This window comes from Anas acuta, chromosome 15 (genome assembly GCF_963932015.1).
Source record: "Anas acuta chromosome 15, bAnaAcu1.1, whole genome shotgun sequence".
In the NCBI taxonomy this organism is placed as follows: domain Eukaryota; kingdom Metazoa; phylum Chordata; class Aves; order Anseriformes; family Anatidae; genus Anas; species Anas acuta.
In genome coordinates this window covers 1,741,700-1,764,579 of record NC_088993.1, presented here as the reverse complement: position 1 = coordinate 1,764,579, position 22,880 = coordinate 1,741,700, and the positions used below count along the sequence as shown (strand labels likewise).

The window sequence follows — 22,880 nt, the reverse complement described above, 5'->3', positions numbered from 1 at the left end:
CAGTACATGTCTGTCTTTTAAGCGGCCTATGCGCCTCTTTTTCAATGGAATCTGTGCTTAGGAAGAGACTCCCAGTTCTTTCTGCCACATGTAAGGTTACAAACCTCAGCCTGCTGGCTTGGGAGAAGAGGAAGCTTAAGGCTGTTCTTATGAAAACTGTTCTGCATGACTCTCAAACTGGAGGCTGAAGCATCTGTTCCTCCTGTGGATGTGTTTGAATTCGTGATCAAAATAAATAAATAAATAAATAAATAAATATATGTAAATAATCACCAAATAAAGGTATTAAAATAAACGTTGGAAGAAGGCCAAGAACCCAAACCTTTGGGTTGTTTCTTCAGAATGCACTAACTGTCTGTTTTCATCCTCTATGCTGGGTAAAACAGCTTCAACAGAAGGATTTGAAAGCTCCCTGTCCCCACAGCTGAGCAGCCCAAAGGTTCCATTACAGGGCTGCAGAAACATGGATTGTGAAGCTCCTTTAGAAGGCTGTGTGACCGTGCCTACAATCATCACAATTGCTGGCTGCAGTTGAAAGAAAAACTGCACAGCTACTGAAATAAAAGTCATGGTAAAGGCAATTTTACATGTATACAAATGACTAAAAATAGAGGTACTGTGACTGATGCATATTTTAGTATCTTTTGTGTCTAGTGTGTGCAGAAATACTGCAGGGAAGCCCCTAAAATACATGATTTCTTCAACTGTCAGTGTAGTGTTTTTGCTCAGATTTCTCTTCTCCATAATTTTGAAACTTGACACAGAGCTGTGGTTTTGCACACGTCCTTTTCCTTGTTGGTTTGGGTTTGCATTTGTAGTCTGTTTCCCATTCTTGCTCTATGTTATTTTAGTGTAAGGGGAAATACAATTTTTGTCACGTGCTCCAGTGTACTGGACTAATTATGTGAAGTCCAAGTGATGGATATACATTTCTTTTTACATATTTACATTTATATGGGATATTTTTTTCCTCTTTCATCAATTTTTGTAATCACTCTCATAGATAAATGACAGAGTTCTTTAACAAGATGAGTGCTGTTGTGCCCTGCCTGTCTTAAAACTATGGGCAAGAGATCTGTGCATTTACATAAAACTTGCAGACCTCTTGAAAATCGAGAGAAGGAGTAAGACTTCCTTTCTGTCTCTCCCTCAGTCTGTAGGCCAGGGAGCAGCTGGATGCTGCTGCAGGTCCTGGTGCTCACGGCATGTTTGCAGAGCATGCAGCTGCAGCCAACTGTTAGTGAAAACCCTTCATACTCCATGGCTTTCTGGTGAAATGCCTTTTCTTTAAGGTATTACTTTTCCGGTGTGTGACAGGTGTTACCTTCTTTTCCTAAGACTATCGGGTCTGTACCTCTGCATATACAGTGATGGCTTCCCCACCTTGAGAAGTGTCACAGTTTCTCCTTGCTAACTGTTGTGGCCATGCTGCTCCTATGGAAATGTTTGTTGGTAGTCTGCTGAAACTTCTTGCCTCCTCTTTACCTCTTCTCTTCCAGGTGAAAATAATATATTTCAATGGGACTTGCGCAGTTATTCTTAATTGCGATGAAATCCTCAGCAACTATGCTTCAGTGGAAAACAAGATAGTTCTGTAACATTTTCCAGAGAATAAGTACAAGTCGTTTCAGGAATGTTTCCCACTGTGTAACTGTTTCTGCAAGGCAAGTGTGGAAAGCTCTGCTGACCCTCCTTGAGCATGTGGGCAGGATGGGTGGAAGAAATTCATTCATTTCTGCTGTGTTTGTGAAAGAGGTGGGGTCATATAGCTAGGAACAAACATCAGGTAGCATTTAAAACAAATGAAATGTCACTGAAACAGACTACCAATGTAAGAAAAACTATGCTCAGGTACACCACAAATTAGAGTATCTGGACAGTTTTTCATAAACAGTTGTGTAATGCAACTGCAATATTTTTTTCATAAATTCAGAAGATGACCTAAAATCTCCTTTGTATTTGTTTCCATAAACTAGTTCTGATTCTTTCTCAACAAGTCTGTCTAAATGTCTCTGTTCTTTGCACTGTGAACAATTATGTATTGAAACCTAGAGATAAGCTGCTTCTGAGTGTTACATGAAGATGGGAGGAAAACTGTTGCTTGAGAAAGCCTAAAATGGTGCATTCCCTGGCAGTGTATTCCCTTCCTGTACATTCCCTGGCACTGGAAATGGTGCATTCCCTGGCACTGTATTCCCTTCCTGTACAACTTTCTGGTGTTTTACAAGTGAGCAAGCCGTTAGGCATCTAAGACTTACCTCACTTACCCCATTAGGACATTCCCACATTCAACTTTGCTGGTCCCTTGTCTAAGGTCAAGAGGTCCATGAAAAATAGAGCCCCTCTGCTATCAGCTCTGGAGCTCCTCCCAGGTAGAACAGATCGCCTGGAACAGGAACAGAATCTGTTTAAATTTAGATCACAGAGGTCCAGCGTGCTGGTTAAAATAGTGTGGTAGGATAACAGCGTGCTTGTCAGTGAGCAGTGCTTGTTTTGAACACCAACAAATTTTTGTTAATTTAGTTTTCAGTTGTTGCAGTTCTTCTGAGAAATTCCACACATTCTAGTGCCAGTGAAAGTAATGAATCACTGTGATTTTAGGTGAGGTAGAAAGCAGTGGAATGATCAGTTTAGATGTCTGCCTCTCAATACAGAGAGGATGTATGAAAAATGATACCTTGCTGCTGTAAACAGTTTAATGTCTTCATACCTATCTGCTTAATTCTCCGTGAAGAGAGCCTTGTGGTAGCAGTGTCCTCTTGACACAAAATATCTGGCCTGCAAAGGCCAGGTTGGCAAATTTGTTGTTATTTATGCTGTGAAGCTAAAAGTGTGAGGGCTATGAGTTTTTTAACTTTAATATTTTACAGGAAGCAGTGGAATTCCACTGAACATTTACGGTAGACTGGCAGCAAAATTGGGTATCCCAGACTAGTTAAAAAACAAGGTCATTTCTTAAGGGATACCTTTCAAAGGTAAAAACAATTAGGATGTTGTCAAGCAGTCATCTAACAGTTCTTTTGTTCAGCCTGCCTTGCTCCATCAGTTTTCTGAGAATGCTTGTCAAGTCCTGGGAGATTTTGAATGATCACAAATATTTGCAGTCCTAATCTTTTTTTTTTTTTTTTTTTTTTTTTTTTTTTTTTTTTTCACTTGCTAGACTGGAAATTCCCTACCTTTTGAGTTTCTAACCTCAACTGAGACAAATACATTCTGGGGAAATAGCCAGTATGACCAGCAGTGTTGTAGTGTGTCACCTTGGGCTCTATGTATCTCACCTGTAGGCTTCATACTGCAGTACTGAAGCTCTTCATAGTGTTTGGGAAGCAATATGGTGGGTAATACTAGAGGCATCAGTGTAGAAGGTTGCTGAAGGACTTCACACAGAATTGCTTAGGAAATCCTGGTTAAATACACATCACAAAAAAAAAAAAAAAAAAAAAAAAAAAAAAAAAAAAAAAAGTACATTGGTAACAGACGTCTCCATTCTAATATTCACCCAAGGCAAATTTCCATGGTCCAGCATTGTAAAATGCAACAAAGTTAGGGGGGATGCTGATATGTAGACATTCACTAAGGGCAGCATTCTCTAATGCTCATGGATGTTGCCGCAAAGACCCAATTGATTTCAGTGGATACTACGTTATGTGTTAATTCCTTGAAAATACCCTTAATGTTGAGTGAGCTGTTGTTTCTGGTTTTCCAGTCAGCTATGTCACTGGCCATAAAGTGGATTCAATGCCACATTTTGGGGGGGAAACCCTATTTTTCCAGGCTAATCATAGCACTAACATACTGTTGGTTGAACAATTTTTCATGGACTGAAAAGTCTATTCAGCAAATTTCCATGTTTTCTGATTGTAATGATTCAAGTTGTGTAGTATATTGGCATCAGCATTTCATTTCTTTGCTTCACAGATGAATGTGTGTATTCAGTGGCACAGCTTCCCTTCTTGTTTTAAGAATTCTCTTTAACTGACACACTTACCTATTTAGGTATGGGATTCTGCATAGCCTCTGTATCTCTTTTTAAGGATCATTGTGGTAGTCTTCTCTTGAAGTCAAAAGGAGAAGAAATCTAGTGCTCTGCCTTAGCTACAGAAGGTGCTAAACAGTGGCAACATTAGCAGTAAATAGCAAAAAATGCACGTTCTGACTTAGTTCTCTTTTTCACACACATTGTTTGTGCTATGATACATTTTAAAGAGGAAAGTCACTTAAAAAGGAGAAGTCGTGTTTTTGATTTCTCTGCATCGAGAGGAAGTATCACTTCTAAGTAAATAGTAGTCTACAGCTAATTTTGAAATCCAAATAACCATAGTAAAATGTTGGCAATTAATTTCTCTGTCTTCCCAGAGACAGTAATACAGCTGAAAGTGTACCAGTGTAGGCAAGGTTACGGCCTTCAATACCTGGCATCTGGGTATATCACGAGCCTTAGTAGATTTTACCTGGTGTCAAGGTAGTAAGAGAATTTTTTAATTTTACAAATGCAAAAACAAAAGCAGAAATAGAAATGTTTTATTTTATTTTTATTTTATTTTATTTTATTTTATTTTATTTTATTTTATTTTATTTTATTTTATTTTATTTTATTTTATTTTATTTTATTTTATTTTTTCAAAACAGAAAATTAGCAGTGCTAGAAGTCAAGTGAAGCTTTCAAGGCTTGATGTAACATGTAACTGTAATCCCCTGCTGCTCATTTTGCTTACAGCTACAAGATAATAATTTTTTAAAGTCAAAGGCAGAGTTCTTCTAGTACTTGATATCTTTGCTGGTAGCCCAACAAAGCTGGGGACAACTGTATAAAAAATGCATCCCAACAAATGATCTTGGATATATTTTTGGAAAACTCAGGAATCCTGAAAACACATAGCAAGAGTAAAACACAGGGATCGATTGAGATCCGTATACACTCACACCTGTGTGAAGGCAATCCCACTTTGGATCTGTCCCAAATCTAAGTATAACAGGAAAAAAAAATGTATTTGTGTTGAAAAGCCTATAGTCTTCTCTTTGTGCAGGATGTTCCCTGTGTACATTTGCAAGTGGAAACTGTTTAATGTTTGAAACACAGAAAATCTACTTTCCTCATGCATAAGTGGTAATAGTGATTAAGCATCACGAGATATTTCCATGCTTTTCTACATCTGGAGGAAACTATCCCATGGATGCAAGTTCCTCGTTTGCACACAAAATGAAATCTGGCATCCCTGTGTTACTGTGTTTCTCAAAGGGTTGTGGTTAATGGGGCCACATCTGGCTGGCGGATAGTCACTAGTGGGGTCCCTCAAGGCTCCATTTTAGGGCCTTTATAAATGTCCTTACAAATGATTTCGATGTAGGACTAGAAGGTGTTTTGAGCAAATTTGCCAATGACACCAAACTTGGAGGAGTTGTGGATTCTGATGACGGTGGAAAGGCCTTGCAGAGAGATCTGGACAGATTGGAGAGCTGGGCAATCACCAACCACATGAAGTTTAACAAAGGCAAGTGCTGGGTCCTGCACCTGGGATGGGGCAACCCTGGCTATATGTACAGACTGGGCAACAAAACGCTGGAGAGCAGCCCCGCAGAGAGGGATCTGGGTGTTGTGGTTGACAGCAAGTTGAATATGAGCCAGCAGTGTGCCCTGGCAGCCAGGAAGGCCAACCGTGTCCTGGGGTGCATCAAGCACGGCATCGCTTGTCAGTCGAGGGAGGTGATTGTCCCGCTCTGCTCTGCACTGTTGCGGCCTCACCTCGAGTACTGTGTGCAGTTCTGGGCACCACAGCACAAAAAGGACATGAAACTGTTGGAGAGTGTCCAGAGGAGGGCGACGAACATGGTGAAGGGCCTAGAGGGGAAGACATATGAGGAGTGGCTGGGGGCACTGGGCCTGCTCAGCCTGGAGAAGAGGAGGCTGAGGGGGAACCTCATCGCAGTCTACAACTTCCTCGCGACGGGGAGTGGAGAGGCAGGTGACCTATTCTCTGAAAACACCAGTGATAGGACCCACGGGAACGGTGTTAAGCTGAGGCAGGGGAAGTTTAGGCTGGACATCAGGAAGAGGTTCTTCACCGAGTGGGTGGTTGCGCACTGGAACAGGCTCCCCAGGGACGTAATCACTGCACCAAGCCTGTCTGAATTTAAAAAGCGATTGGACTGTGCACTTAGGTCTCTTTTCCCCAAACTGTGGTAAACTCATTCTCGTTTGCTCTAATAGCAAGCAGTTTCCAACTTTCTGCAAGGCAGGCTTTCATCTGCCTTCCATGTGTGCTCCACTCATGATAATGTACATGTGGAGGCATCTTATTCAGTGCAGCTTTATGTTGATAAAAGTAAGGAAACTATTTTTCAGCACTACTCCAAGCAGAGAGGGCTGTCTTACTATTTATACTTCAACAGAACTAATGTTCTCTCCTGTTTTGAATCAATGTAGGCAGCAACTTTAAAGGAAAATACATTTAAAAAACCATTATTTGGCATGAGTAAAACATGCCAAAAAAAAAAAAAAAAAAAAAAGAAAAAGAAATTGAAGGGATTTACTTTCCCCTAAGGAAAATATAATAATAAAATATAGTAAAATAATTTGCTTGTCTTGGTTGCCATTTAAATAGTTACAGTAAAACTTGATACCTACCTGCACTGCAGGTCAAAATTGTACTGCTAGATAATGAGGTTCCTTATTTTTCTTATGTTTTGCATGTATTTCCTGATACTGAACATAAACATGTACATTTGGAAAGAACATGACATTATAACTGAAAACCAGAGTTTTCAGTTGTGTACTTCAAACTTTTATAAAGATTTAGCAAATTCCCATCAGTGTGTTGTTTCTAACTAGGTAGAATTATTGCTCCACTTTGAAATGTGTCTGATGGTGAAAAGAAATCATGGAAATATTCAAGGTAGTAAAACTGAGAAGTAAATAATGAGAAAAGTAGTTAGATATTTCAATCTTAATCCCATACTTAGCCTATCGGCTCTTGAAGAGCAAGAAATTACTCAAAAAGCTAGTTTTAAAAAAGATTTCTTCCTAGTTTTGAGCTGAGGTGAGGGGTCAGGTGGTAGCAGATTTGGAGTTACTGTTATGGAAGATTTGGTGCTCTTTTGAACTGGGGACTTTAAACTTCTCTTTAAGGAATTTAATTTAAAGTATTCACCCCTTGGAATATAAGTATGTTACCTTTGAATAAAAATATATAGAACTTGTGACCAATTTTTCTAATTACTTTTTTCAATCTCGTAACTTCAGATGTGGCAGAAACCAGAGCCAGATTTGGAATAATTTTCTACCTCAGAGCTTTTACCCTGGTTCTAACTTGTTTGACTTTTGTGAAAGCAAAATTAATTCACAACTGAATCTCTAATCCTATGTTGAAGTCTCTGAGTTTTAAACCTACACCTCTTGCAGAGGAAATGTTTTGTGCTGAAGCTTTTGGTACTGTTCTGATTTAGCAGTGACCTAGCTGGGTCCACTAGTGCATCTACATTCCAGCTCTGCTGGGAGAAAAAGATACAGCTGTAACAGTCATTTTTTAATGGAAAAAATGTTTTTTAGTTATTTTTTGAGATGATCAGGTTGCTGATTTTGAAAATTCTTTTATGAATTGAACGCTTGGAAGACTTGTGATGTTTTGTCATTTCATGAAGAAGCTATTTGTTCTTGGAAATGTTATTTAAAGGCTTAATGAAATGAGGAAACACCTCTGCTACTGCAAGCCAAAGTCTCTGACCATTTTTTTTTTTTCACTTCATCTTTTTCATGCTGACTGAGTAGATTATTTATTTATTTATTTTTACTTTTAATTGAAGCACTTCAGGTTTTGCTCAGACCTCCTTCAAGCATCCTCAGCTGCAAGTATGAATCTTTTTAAGGAGATCCTGCCTAGAATAAGGAAGATTCTTTCAGGTGCTACAGCTTCTGATGACCATGCATTGCTTAACCTCATGCTGAAAGAACATGTGATATCCAAGGAGTACCATCAGGCCTTGCTCCATGAAAAAGACAGAGAGGACCTTGCAAGGAAGATTTCTCTGACATTTGTGGAGAAATGGGACATGTATTGGAACACTTTGATTCCCCACTCTTGTTTAAACCTCTGTGGCAGTAGACCTCAAAACATCATAGATAATGAGCCAACAGGAACCAAGCACATGTCTGGTAATAAGCTTTTTCTTTTTTGCATTGTTAAAGATTTACTTTTGTTTATTGCATATTGAGATTGTATTGTGACATAGTGCAAAGTGCATCAGTGGAGAGCAGGTAAGGAAGAGAAAAGCAAAGAATGTAATTCAACAGCAGCTAAATCAGATCCACCCATTTGGGGTAGCACCCATATATCCCTTTACATAGTCAGGCCATAATAAGACTTATTCTTTGCCATCTTTTGCAGAACACAAAATGCAAAATAGATTAAGGAGACTATGCTAAGATCAATTTTTCTCAGCTGACATCCTAGCCATTGATAGTCTGAGCAGCATTTGTTCTTGATGATTTGTTCATCCTGACAACTGATGTGGGGAAATCCCTTATATTTGTCAAGCATGTACTGGGGGGAATGCACTCTGTTGCAAGTTCCAGGTATTTATAAGCACAAAAATTACAATGTCTATAACAGACTTCTGCAAACTTAAGGACAGGAAGCACTTAAAGACTTATGAAGCTGGGTTCAAGAAATCTGAGATTCTTAGTGGGCAGTAGGCGACATAAAAATGGAGACCTTATAATGTATGTAATTTACATACAACAAATTAATGTTGTATGTAATGAAGAACAGGAGTAGTTCTGGGACAATCCCAACATGGTCCATTTTATGTGAAACAACAGAACCCCAGCTTAAATTATAGTATTAAGATTTACTTTTATGAAACCAAGCAACACAAAAAAGAGAATAAAAGAATACTTAATAGAATACCCAGATAATCATGTAAATCTGATGGAAGGACCTCGGACGTCATTGTGGGTGCAAACTTTTTCCTCTCCTAAAATACAGCATTGGGCATTATTTCTCATGGTATTGCTGAAAGTACAAGAAGAAGTGCTAATGAACAACTTAAGATAATTCATGAGAGGAAAAATACTTAACCAGAAGACCTTAGTGCTGTTCTTACAGTCAAATTAATGCCAACAAATTATATTTAAATGTAGAATATAATAGTGACACTAGTACCCTGGTGTCACTTAAACTGAGGGTATATGTAGTTTGTTTTCTGTTTTTAATTAAATCTGTGATGTGTACATAAAGATAGCCACTCCTCATTTTTGTAATGGTAGGAACTGAAATCTCCATTCAAAGAGCTTGATGCTGTTGTGCCTGGCTCTGTGCCTCTCTCATAAAGCTTGAATTTGAGACGCGACAGAGGGAAACCAGAGTGCATCAGAAGAAGCATTAGTCTTCGTCCATCACATGTTCAATCGTTGTCACTGTTCTCTAGATTTTGTAGTATGGAGATGAACTTAAAAAAAGTGGTTTCAAAGACAAATTTGTCACGAAGAGGCTCAAACTGTATTAGCCTTCCCCTGAAGCAAATTTTTTTCTAACTTTCCTTTTCCAATTTGTTCACTTTCAGACATATGTTCAATGACCGTTTCATTCTGCAAAGTCAGCTAGGGTCAGGAACAGACTGATACCAGCAGGTTTATCACTACTTAGTAGTTTTGCAGATGTTTCTCTTACTTGAAAAGGATGTTTAAAATTTCTGGGTGAGAAAGCCCCAGTTGTCCTTCTCTTGCAAAGTGCATCATTGACATCAGTTTTGTGGTGCTTTCAATACCTATTGATATATTCTGCTTGTTCCTTTTGCCGTAGGGCAGCATTTCTTTGTTTTGAATCAGCAAAAGCTGAAGCACAGAAGATGATGGTCATCTGAGGAGTTCAGCCAGTTAGTTCTTGGCTCTCATAGCCTCCTGTTTTCCAGTCTGCTTTACACTCTAAGACCATCATTATAGACTAGTCCACTAGATGAACCAGTATTCTGATTTGCTCCATCCACTCATTTCTGCTGTTTCTAATCAGCTGTGGTCGTTGTGCAAAAAGTGGACAATCACTGTTTACTGTAGTTTATGTGAACTGGAGTCACAGTAAACAGCTGAACTCTTTTGTTCCCCAAACTGTCATCCATGAAGTAAATCGCTTACCTCATAGGATTACAGACTCAGAAGCTGATAAAGAAATCTGGCTGCAGGGTTGGTAAAGGAGCTTATAACTTGTGGCGTTGTGCTGTGCATTAGAACAGGGTTAACAATTATCTGTTGTAGGGGTATTCCATGCAAAATTTGTGTTATGATCAGCTGCTCCCAGGAAGGAAACATCACCTCTTGTGAGCATGTTCCCATGGAAGCTGGTGGAAGTTGAGCTCCTCTGCAAAGGGAGAAGGCTTAGGTCAACAGCCGCTTTGTTGGTAGGACATGCTGCCTTGTGCAGAATCCAGTGTTACCAAGTGTCTGATCAAAATTTTACCTCACGAGTCTTGGAAGACATTGACTTCATCAAATCCCACTTCCTTCCCTCTTCATACTTCGGAATTTTGTTATAAGCTGTTGATGGTGGAATAATACTAGAAGAAATATTTTATCATTTGAGAATAGAATCATAAGTATTTTCTAATTTGTGTAGGTCTATGCATAGTAAAAACAAAAAAAAAAAATAGGAAAACTGGGTTGCAGAGACGCACAGAAGCAGCTGTAAGTATCATGGTAGGAACACTCATTAGGTAAGTTGGCTTTCAAAAAGATCTGTGTCTTAAGCCAAATAGGCACTGCAAAGATGTGACTCAGTCTGAGATTCATTAAATGAATAAATGTTGTCTGCCGCATGTTGATACCAGCAAACTCTGAACAGCGTATGTAAGCCAGACAAGCTTTACATTTCACAGAATATTGTACGTCATTTTGGACCAATGGCAAAAAATACTCGCAGGAGAGCAAACCAGTTCTGTGTTGGCAGAGCTTATGAATGTGTGAAAGGTACTTTCATTTTTGTTTGAGCACACGAAGCTGCAAGGTAAGAGTGTTTGCATGCTGCTTGCTTTATTCTTACTGATGGACTGTTTAACAGCGTGACTTTAGGACAGGTCTGAACCAGAATAAAACCACAAAGAGCATTCTGAAGGGCACTGAAAATTGTTACCATTGACACCCATCCAATTTCCATCCGAATAAATCATTCCGCTCCTACGGAGTAAGAAGCACAGGCTCTTCTTAACTGTGGCTAGCGACAGGTTACCCACGTTTATTCTACAGGGGCTGCCAGAAGGGAGCTTCTTCTTACTTTTCCTCTTTGGAATTCCCCTTAAGCCTCTAGCATTTCTGCTGTGACTGGCCTGGTCATTTCCTCCTTTCTGCTGTTACTTTCTGTGAGCCCTAAACAGTGACAGCAGCTCTCCTGTTTTTCTGGTGCTGAATCCGGAGTGAAGGAACAGGAACTGTCTGCTTTCCTAAGGTCAGTTTTTCCTCAATTCTTGAATGCTGTGCTTTTGTCATGGTAAATCTATCTTATACATGCTGTGAATATTGGTAACAGCGGTGTGTCAGTATCTGGTCCTGAAGTATTTGTGAGATGAAGTCTGCATTTGAGTGGGTGAAGTTTTGGAGACTGTTTGCGATTTTGTTTTGTGCCCAGCCCTGTTAATTGCTTGAAAGCTTGTTATAATTTCTTTCAGATTTTGAGAGGAATGCACTTGTTCTTTGTAAAGATTTTGCTTGTATTGAAAGTGAAACCGTGGAGCATTAGAAAAATATGGCTTGTTTCCAGTCTTAGAGCTCTGGCAGGAAAATTTTCTGATTTAGGAGGGCTGAGGTTCTGTCTTGAAAAAAGTCTCTGAATGCAAAGGTAGTTGGTCTGACAAAAGAAGGCAAGGTGTTTACTGTACCACTTCATATCACCTTGCTGCTGAGATGGGCAAGATGAGCACAGCTGTGACACCAGAGGCAATGCTGGCTTCAGAAGGCAGATTCTGCTCTTGAATATTTTCCCAGCTATGGCACCTGCAGGACAGCGCATGATCAGTCTGCCTGCTTTGGGCTATCTCCCAGGCAGGACTTTTGTTTTTTGTCTGGTTGGGTTTTGTTTTTAATTTGTGTTGGTCACCATACAGCAAAGTTCATTGAAAGGCAGAAAATCCTTCTACTTGATATTTACACTTTTTCTAACTTCTTTAAACTCACCTAAAGGAGACAAAGGGGAATAAGACAGGATATAGTGCTGCTTTTTTTTTTTTTCTGGCATCATCTCTATTCTTTCATTTCAGACTATAAAACCCATGGAAAGTAACAATACTGCATGGGCCAGGTACATTCTGTAGGTAAAAGTAGTGTCTTTTATTAAATCATGTCATACAACAGGAAGAGATGAACATGCTTTCAGACATAGCTTTTTCACAGATCTGGAACAGAAACCCAAACTCTCAAAGCTAAATATAGTTTGAGCACCGATATCCACAGTTTAAGATCAGACCTTCTCTGAAAGAAAAAGCTGTTGCTTGTGGAGCAGAGGAATTGCTGGCAATGGACATGGGGAGAGGAGAGACAGTTATTGTAGCATGGAGGGGACTTGTGCTGCTGATGACCTGCCCATATCCCAGAGAATATCACCCCAAAAAAACACGTGGAGCAAAACCCAGGAACCATGACCCTGCCTGCTGGTTTCCGTTGTGGGTTATGGACAACACAGGCACAGTAACCTTCAAGAAGTGCAGAGAAATAGAGCAGATCAGGAGAAAGTTGTTAAAAGAAAAAAAGAAAAAAGTCTTGAAAGTTGTGGCTGATGTTATTGAGCTTTTAGCTCTAAGTGACAGTGTTTCACTGAAATGTATATTTAGATAGTTCGATGGTGCTTGTTTTTTCTGTCACCTTGCTTAACTCAGATTCATCCTAAGTGTAGCACATAATAACATTTTTAAAGTAATATTTGTGTGATTTTGTTTTAACCTCCTGTCTTTATGACAGTCCCACTCTCTCATCTTTCTGTAACCTAAGATTTGGAGTAGTAATGTTATGTTATCCTCCAGTTATGAAATGTGTGATTTACCTGGCACTACTACTGTCCTGCTAGGAATTACCCTCAGCTTCCTGAACTGGTATAAAAATTAAATTGCAGGGGGGTTTCCTCTGTTCCTGAAATTGCTTTTTTATTATTATTATTTTTTCTTAATGTCTATACTCATGTGGGAAGAATGCTTTCTTACCGGTTAGTTCAGCTGTCAACAGAGTTAGGGAAAGGAACCCCCCTAACAATCTCTTCAGAAGTATCTACCACCTTTTTGGAGAAAACTTTACATTATTGCCTTTGTATAAACCTTCTCCTTTCTCTTAATTACCATTTGGTTTTAGTTAGTAGCAGAATTCATTATTTGGTGTCAAATTATTGGGGCCAAATGATAAATCACAATCATTCCCTTTATCTTTTGAAATCTAAAATGCCCCATCTAACTCTCAAGATTTGTCTGTTTAAGTGAACACCTACTGCTTCTTCAACTGGATTCTTTGTCCTAGTGTGGCGATGCTCACTATTTTACTACTTTTCCAGCATTGTTAATTCTTATGGTTTTGCTTGTGCTCTGAAATAGCACTGAACAAAAACCACCAAGAGTCTTGCAAATGAATCATATTGTGCTGTATGAGCAGAATACAGCATTAACACAAGTGTATCCTGTGTAGAAACCCTGCTGTAACAGTTATGTGCTGAATCATTGTAGAGGTAATGCAAAGGGAACACGGGTCTATTGCATATAATGATGGAGCTGGAGTGTATAGACTGCTGCGGGAAGGAGGTTTCACTTCAATATTTAAAGACACAAAAAATAGTTTTAACAAGGGTCCATGCAACAAAGGATTGAACTTTCTGAAAGGCCTGGAAATACATTGGGAAGTTCATCCTGTCTAACTCCACCCAGCACTTCCACTTTGTGCACAGATGCTGACCGCAAATGAGAGCACTGGCATCCCAGGTGATGCGAGGCCTCTGTTGTTCCCCCAAGAGCTGACTGAGAGCAGCAGTCACAGCTGTGATGCTCAAACCTCAATTCACAGGGACTGCAGTGACACTTTTTAGTCCTGTGATGTGAAAGTGTGCCATATACCCATTTTGGCAGCATTGCATGGCACCCCAAAGGGACTGTATTATCAGTAAGCTAAATTAGAATTGTGTAGGAAACAATCAAGAAAGTGTCTGAAAGATAGAGAACATATTCCCCTGTGGTCTCAGACAGTGGGCTGCTGGATTCAGTAGGATGCAGTGAGAAAAAAAAGGGGAAGCAATGGGAAAGCAATTGCTGTTGTAAACATGCTTAGTAATGTCAGGTTTCGTTTTCTGTGCTTTAGTTCCAACCTGCAGCCAAACACTCCCTGTCCCTGGGGCACAATCCCGTTTGCCTCTGTCACTCCCGTTATGTAGAAATCTTTCCTAAACTCCTTTCTTTTTCCCTGCAGCCTTGGACAAAGTGCTATTAGTGGTCCCACCATCATTTTAACACAGCAGCACAGCTGCTAATAAGAATTTCTTGGTTCAGCTAAAGAAAAAAATTACAGCATCCAAAATCCAGTGTAGTCAATAGAAAGGCAGCTGTGTGTACATTTATGTCAAGCCCAATGCAATGAAGGAAAAAAAAAAAAAGTAAACAGAAGCAAAAAAGAGAAATATTTAAGTTTTTAATTTTTAAAAGAGTAGCAGTCTTCATTCTTCCCTAGGTAGAAGGCTACCTTTCTCTCATTCCTGTGCTGCTGGGTTATAGTACCTCTTAGTTTTTAATTTTCACCTGTCTAGCTGGTGGAAATCTCTAGAATTCCTCTTGGCTGCTTCCTGACTCCTTGACCTTGTAATGCAAAACATTGTGCATTACTTATATATTTAACCACATGGAAATGGCATAGAAAGAAAGCTTTAAAATAACAAAAGCTCTTATGATTATGAGTTAAATAAAACTTTTCATTTCCATGAAGACTAAGAAGGCCTGTGTAGTCTTTATCCATAGGACTTACCCTTTTCTTCAACTGCTGTAATCAAGCACTTTACTAAATGCTGAACTTGGAAGGAGTAATGAATTTGTTTTTCTTGCATTCCCTTTACAGCTTCACAGGATCACAGAATGGTTAAGGTTGGAGAGGATCTCTGGAGGTCATCTGCTCCAACCCTGCTACTCAGGCAGGGCCACCTGGAGCAGGTCACCCAGGACCATGTAACTTACGAGCTTCTGCTAATTAGTTCTCTGTCTCTAACCCCAAAATCACATTGAATCAGAGGTAATGCTTCAACAGCATTATTCACACTGTGGAAACCTGGTATTCTGAAAGGCCTGACTGTGTTTATATCTTCTGTTAATTCAACACAGAACATGGCAGTGTAAAATGCAGCAGCAAATTGAAAATTTCCCACATTCCTGGTTCTCACAAAGGTTTGTCAACTTCTGCTTTCCGTTTATAGCAGGGCAGGCAATAACATCAAAATTTTGTGATGTTGGTAACATAACGAGGCCACATAACATGAAAAAGGGGAACTACCTTACTGTAGGTCACTCCTACAAGTGGGGCCTCACTATGTCCACTGCCCGTCCTAAGGTTTGGCTCTAGATTCTGATGTCTTCTTTGGCAGGATGCAGAGAGGTCAAATTCTAAGCTCTACAAAGGGACAACCCCACATAGGGCTGTGAGAGGAATGAGGATTAGTTCTTAACAAAGCAGATGGTGGCAGTGTGACTAGGTCTGCCTGTTTCCTTTTGTCAGAGCTGCATTTATTTTTGCTGTTGCAGGTAGGCTTGATGGTCCAGCAGGTTGCTCCACATTTGCCACCTTGGCAAAGTAGACGTGTGCAACCAGGGACATCAGTGGCATTCTGCTAAAGGCAGAATATTTGAGAGATGTATTATAAGTATCCTTCATTGCAAAACATGGTTGTTGATGCCAATCTGAAGCTTCGCATGGTTGCAGTTTGTGGCCATTTTAACAGAATACCGACTGGAAAATTTGCCCGTTGTCCATTTCACATTGGCATCTGGGTATTATGGTGGAGTTAATGACTGGGATCATCAGCCCAGGTAGCATTCATATCAAGGATCTGTAAATACTGAAAAGCCAATATTTGTTTTGGAAATAGTTTGATAAAGATGATGAATAATCAACATGTACAGTTATTACACTACTTACGGAATATCCAGGAATGTTTGAATTTATTCTGGTGCCTCCTGCAGTAACTGGAAGTAATAGAAGAAAATGAAGTGGAGGAAGAGAGAAACTTTATCAAAAAATATAGCTGCAGCAACCTAAGCAGTTCTTAGCTGATATAAACACTGGTGGCTGCAGCAGGGAGCATGTTAGAGCAGTGAGAATTGTCTGGGTTCTGTGTGGTACTCTGAAACACTATAGCAATTCTTAGCTCATGTACTCACATGAGTTCTGGAGATGTATGTAGTATGAATAAGTTTTTGTCTGGTGCCAACAGATATTGGTAAGTTTGGAAAGAAAATGGATTTTAAAATAACTGTGGTAAATTCCACAGTTGCAGTGAATGCCCTGTTACCAGAAGTGAATTCTCAAGTTGACCATACACAATCAGCCATAAGGTCTAGGGAAGAATTCTATGAAGCAGCTGTTCAATCTTTTACTGTTCTTTGCTGTGCTGTAGAGATGCCTCCTAGTGCTTCCTGCAGGTCTCAGGAACTGGTACATAGCATCCCAGCCAGAAGCTGCTGACCCTAAGAAGAAATTGTCATACCAGTACAGAATGGGATTCTTTTTTCATCATCTTCACAGCAGTCTTCTCATTCCCCCAGTACCTGCTGAGTCTGTGCTTGCACCGCTTATATACTAATGAATTTACAGAAGTTATAATTTATTCCCAGGAGCTTTAGGCCCAGATGGTCAGACTGCAGTATCCCACTCCCCTGATTTGGGTAAAAAATTGAAAGGTCTCACTGCAAGCTGGATCTATACTTTTAAGTAATTCAGGGTTAAAACTCAACTCAGGGTTTTTTTATCAGTACCAGTTCCACAGCATTAAGATTTTAATGCCTTGTGGTCAACAGAAAGCCACAGCAGCAGACTTGTAATTCTGGTTGACAGAAGTGTTGACTTTTATCATAGCTAATTGTATTGTGATTTGATTTCAGACAGCAAGAGACAAATCATGGATTCAGCATTGGTGTGTGAAAATGGCTATCTTGATTTGCTGCACAGTGACATCGATCCAGTGCATCTGTTTACTCTCTTAGACCCTAAGCCATCTGGAAATGAAGAGAGTGACTTGTTTGCAGGTTAGTAATACACTAAAAAGCCCTTGAATAGTTTAGCTGTCATGCTGTAATTCATTGCCATCTCCTCTGGATTAAGTAGCCATCTAATGGCAGTTATCATGGTGGCTGGACTAAATGCAACAGACACTTGGTTTTACAATATGATAACTTTGTGACTATCTATATATAAAATAGGGGCTCCTTCCATAAATTACCATGTATTTAAAGCCAAGCACAAGGTGCTGCACCCCAGTTGGGGTGATTTCAACCATCAGTACAGACTGGGGGATGAATGGATGGAGAGCTTCCCTGTGGAGAGGTACTTGGGAGTATTGGTGGATTAAAAACTTCACTTGAGCTAGCAATGTGCACTTGCAGCCCAGAAAGTCAATCGTATCCTGGGCTGCATCAAAAAAGTGTGGCCAGAAGGTTGAGGGAGGGGATTCTCCACCTTTGCTCCACCCTTATGAGATCCCACCTGGAGTACTGTGTTCGGATCTGGTGTCCCCAGCACAAGTAAAACACAGGACTGTTAGTGGGTCCAGAGGAGGGTGACAAAGATGATCTGAGGGCTGGAGCACCTCTCCTAAGAAGAGAGGCTGAAAGAGTTGGGATTTTTTAGCCTAGAGAAGAGAAGGCTTTGGGGAGACCTTATAGCAGCCTTCCAAAATATAAAGGGGGCCTACAAGAAAGATCGGTAGAGACTCTTTGCCAGTGTGTGTAGTTATGCAACAAGGGGAAACAGTTTTAAACTAGAAGAGAGTAGATATAGATTAGATATAATGAAGAAATTGTATCTTCATATGAGGGTAGTGAGGCACTGGTAGTGAGGCACAGAGAAGCTGTGGATGCCCCATCCCTGGCAGTGTTCAAGGCCAGGTTGGATGAGACTTGGAGCAACCTGGTCAGGTGGGAGGTATCCCTGCCCATGGCAAGGGTTGGAACTGGGTGATCATAGAATCATACAATATTCCAATTGGAAGGGACCCACAAGGATCCTTTCGTCCAACTCATAGTTCCACAGAGGACTACCTAAAAGTTAAACCGTGATCTTTAAAGATCCCTTTCTATGATAATAGGAAGCCAAGCCAGCAAGCTAACTGCAAGCAAACTATTTTATTTCATTTCCAGCTGAGATTCTAAGGCACCAACACAATAGATGTGCATTAGCAGATGATGTTTTACAGCTTTTGAGAGCACAAACCAATAATTTCTTCATTTTGTGATGGAGAAAGCAGAAAGACCAGGGTGGAAAGGTGGCAGTTCCTTACATACAAGTTGCTACAGCTAAGCAGGTTGGAAGGTTGGCTTTGGCTTTCAAATTCTGCTCCTGACCTGGTGTGGGCATTATGGAATGTTCTATTCTCCCTGAGTTTGTTGGCATAAAGGTATGAGAGTGTGTCTATGCTGCTGACTGTGTTGTGGAGCAATAGCTGAGCTTATTTGAAAAAATGAGCTGGACTATGGGTTGAGAGTGGCAATAAAAGAAGAACACAAGTTAGTGTATACCAGATATGAAGTCTATAGTTATGTGTCACATAGGCATAAAAAGTTACCAAATTCGAGTGATATCATTTCACATCCTTGTTGCTTTCCTGAGTGACCAGTGTCAGCAGGTGCATGTGCAAATCAATGCAAAACTGAGCACCAGAATCTGGAATCATCTATGTAATTAATTATTTTCCAGTTTGAGTTTTGCTCTCTCAACTTCTATTACTAACATCTCTGCAGGAGTTTTTCTGCACTGCCATGGCCTCACTTGCTCAGTGACTGAAAGTAGGTTGAAATAGGGATAAAGGACTAACTCTTACTACACCAAAGATGTTTCATTGATTTGAATACTTCTGAGCCTTCCCATTGTCTGAGAAGACATGGATAAATTAAGCAGTGTCAAGACATTGCCCAGGTTATGGGAAGTAGGACACCTCCATTGTTAAGGTGCTAATATAGTCCGACATGCTTTTTGTCTTGGCCAACCGGTATTTTCCCAGGCAATTTCTAGCTGCAGAGCTGTGGCTAGCATGGACCCAGAAATACTCTGAAGAGGGAATTTCGATGGTATCACCACATACTGAAGACTAAAGAGGTTTAATAGTATGGATGAGTCCAGGCCATGTCTATAGGCCATAGTGTCATGGAATGGGTTCTGAAACATTTTTATTTACTAGGAGAGGTGGATCCTCAGAGTTTAACAAAGGTGATGATTTCTGGGTAACTAAGTTTACTGAGAGTTCAGTTCTGTTCTTAGGTAGCCAACATGTACCAAAAAGCCAAAGCTGTATGCACTAAATCTGCCTTTTCTGCATGTCCTGCTTTCTGTTATTTTTCTTTGGCTATGGTATCCATTGAACCCAATGCTAACTCCTTTCTCATTCTAGATTCTGAAATTGATGCCAGCAATTATGATCAGTTGAATAGTATGGATTTCCTGTGTACAGTGGAAAATGATGAAAATGGAGATGAATTGTATCCCTCTTCCAATGCCAGAGAAGCTTATGCTAGAATAGGTATGAAAACTTTTTTTTTAAGTGCTTGGTGTCAACATGGTCATTATTTTCTACTTACTTGATATATCTATTTCTTACAAATTCTATTTTTGCTCTAAAGTGATGGCATATATTCAAGTGTCCTCATGCATGGTAAGTCTAACTGTGGTACCTAAACCTGTGAGTTGTGAGGAAACATGCGCAACAGTTTGTGGTTGTCAGGGGAAAATCTCTCTATTAATGGATCCTTCTGCTTAACACTTCCTGTCTCCACTTCTTCTTTCTCATGTTCTTTGTTTCCTGAGCAACGATTTACAAGAAAAAATTATTTTAACTCTTTAATTTCACTTATACTGGAGAATTCTGTTAATGAAGTAAACCTACAATAGTTTTGCTGTGCAATTTACTGTGATGTTACTGTATTCCTTTTTTTCTTTTTTTGGTAGCTGAATTAGCAGAATATGTGCTCAAAGATCAGCAGGAGAAGCAAGTGGAAGATAGTTTTGGTAAGATTTATGTGAATAAAATTAATTTTCTCCATGACAGTGTTCTGCCTAACATCTTACATTGTTCCTCATCTCCACAATCAGAATACCAGTAGGGTTTCTGTCACCTGGTATCCTCTTTCACCTCCCTCCTTCTTCCACCTGGGAATTGTGTCTTGAAAAACTCCAAGGATTTTCTGTATTTTGAAGGATTTTCTCAAAGAGAGCAGTTGTATCTCCGACCAAGTTGCAGGTCACCTCATCAAAGCAATAGCGTATGTACTACTTGACTGCCTAGTGCTGTATAGGCTCTCAAGCACCATTGGACTTAATTCTGAGCAATTGACACATATTGACATGTATTCAATAAGCCTGAGCCACCAAGAGGACTTATCATGCATACAAATGCAGTTCATGCACCCTTGTTTCTGTACAGGATGCACAAAGTTGCCTGAGAAGGCGTGTCAGATTTTACTTCTCACCCTGATCAATGCAGAGATGGTATAACATACATGTAGTAAAGGATTTCTTCATATCAGTGCTTAACCAGGGATAATCACTTGGCTTGTTGTACAAAATCATTGTTTTGGCTGCGGTGCAGCTGTTTGCTATTTTAGAGTATATATTTAATGTGTGGCTGCTGGAAAATCTGTAGATTGAAAAAGATTCACACAATATCTGCACATCCTCTTTTACACTTGGGGAAAGTATTTTGGAATAACTTACTGAAGGTATCTAGGACAATTAATTCTGGCTACAAGAAACCTATGTGGCTTTAAATGCTTTTTACTGCTCCCTGTTGTGTTTAGAATTTGGGGGGTTGGTTACACCAAATGGCAATATTCATATTTATCTTAGAGGAAATGAAATACAGTATGAGTATTTATGTCTTTGCCTGTAGAAGACTGGTATAGATAACTTCACAGTTCTTACAACACAACATATATAAATGGTTCAGAACCTTTTACTCTACATCTAAAGGAACTAATCATTTTCATATACAAAATGAGCAAGTAACTTCAGTAATACTGAGATCAAACAAAAAATATATCTGTGAATCAGCTGTGATGTTTAATCTTTTGCTTGTCATTAGAGCATTGAGAAGTACTTGTGTTTTAGTAGCCACTGAATTTGCCACAGTAGATTAATGTCACACAGTGAGAGAGTCTTTGGCCAGAGTTCTGAGGGCTTTCTAAATTGTATAGATTTGGATATGTTTTACTGAATGATTTTTGGTTTCCATCTTTTATTTGGAGCATGTTTGCTTTCTGCTGGTATCTTTCTTTTCCTTTTACCTCCTCCTGGAATATTACTAGGAGAACAAAGATTGACATTTGCAATATTTCACCTTTTTAGCAGGAAGCCTTATTTTGGATGAAATGACTGCTGAAAACACTGAGATATTTACTGATGTAAAGATGCAGAAATGTCACAAAAGAAGTAAGTAAAAAATGGTGAGAGCTTGAAAGTCTGTAGTGTTTGGATTCCAAATATGCATTAGGGTATTTTGATTTTAAAAGCAGCCTCAGTATATTCCTCCTATAGTTCTTCACTGACATAAACAGATGTGCTTCCTCTGACTTTGTTTACCCTCTATGCGCTGGAAGTGAAATCTCACCCCATTCTTCATAATTTGCAGAATCTGTTGTCCTCTAACATAACATTAAGTGTGTTATATTTCTTCCCCCTTTTTTTTTGTCATCCATGTGAAAATTTTAATTTTGTTTTCAGTATATCTGTAGCTTATCAAGCATTAGTTGAACTTGAGTTGAACTATTCCCTTTTTAACAGCAAGAACTGCAAAAATGTTTGATTAGTGGCAAAAAAAATAATAATAATCTGAAGCCCAATTCAAACTTCAGTATTGTAAAATAATATGAGACTATTCACATTCATGTTTAATACATTGGACTCGTGCAGTTCTGAAATAGCTGAATTGAAACTGCTAGCATCTCCTTCTACTTTAAAAAGTTAAAATTAGTTTCCACAATGGACACTTAAAAATGACAAACTGGATTCCATTTCTGTCACTTAATATCACCTTTTTTTTTTTTCTTTCAGCATTTTTAGGCTCCATAGAGAGTTGTGCTGATGTTTCAGAACCCAAATACAAGAAAATTGGTAAGATATTGGCTGAACAGTAAAAGGTTATTGAACATATGTTGTCTTTTGTTCCATAGTGCCTTCCTCTGTTAAATGTTGTGGCTCTACCTTCTAGAGAAAGTCTGTTCTTGTAGATTTGATGATATAACACAGAGGTGTGTTTTCATGTTTCAGTGCTTCCAGTAGGGTAGAAATAACTGTAGAATCATATACCTCTTAGTATACACCTCAGTCTAATTTATGATGCAAGAAATCAATGATCTCTTATCAGTAGGTATTAAGATGTTCATTTTAGGACTGATTACAGTCCTGTGGTCTGGAGACAGAAGGATCCTTATGCCTCAAAAGCACAAATTTCTGTTGAACAATAGAAAAATTATGTCCTTTGCATCAACAGAGACACAGCTGAACTCCTCTAAACTCATCTGAGGGCAGAAAGCAGACCAATGGCAATCTTCATAGCTTATCGTGTACACTTTTTGTTTATTATGGGTTATGTGACAACAAAAGAGAATCAAAATTTTGTTTGGCAGGAAATGCCAAACTATGGCTTAAGTGTGACAACTTCCAAACATACAGTGAAATATCCTAGTAA

General features: G+C 39.3%; 1 protein-coding gene across 10 annotated transcripts in view; it reads left to right on the top strand.

The window, feature by feature from the left end:
* The first annotated feature begins 7,782 nt into the window (after positions 1 to 7,782).
* The window catches only part of CIITA (class II major histocompatibility complex transactivator), a 36,646-nt gene continuing 21,548 nt past the window's right edge, over positions 7,783 to 22,880 (top strand). For 5 of the 10 annotated variants that reach the window (XM_068699514.1, XM_068699510.1, XM_068699513.1 and 2 more), the window contains exons 1-6: positions 7,783 to 8,149; positions 17,089 to 17,232; positions 19,590 to 19,718; positions 20,144 to 20,203; positions 21,539 to 21,622; positions 22,244 to 22,303. In XM_068699514.1, the coding sequence (XP_068555615.1) occupies positions 7,849 to 8,149; positions 17,089 to 17,232; positions 19,590 to 19,718; positions 20,144 to 20,203; positions 21,539 to 21,622; positions 22,244 to 22,303 (778 nt within the window). In that variant the 5' untranslated portion in view covers positions 7,783 to 7,848. Of the gene's footprint in view, positions 8,150 to 10,852; positions 10,992 to 11,250; positions 11,430 to 15,067; positions 15,227 to 17,088; positions 17,233 to 19,589; positions 19,719 to 20,143; positions 20,204 to 21,538; positions 21,623 to 22,243; positions 22,304 to 22,880 lie in introns of those variants that run through there. The other 5 variants (XM_068699511.1, XM_068699508.1, XM_068699516.1 and 2 more) reach the window with 4 other exon arrangements.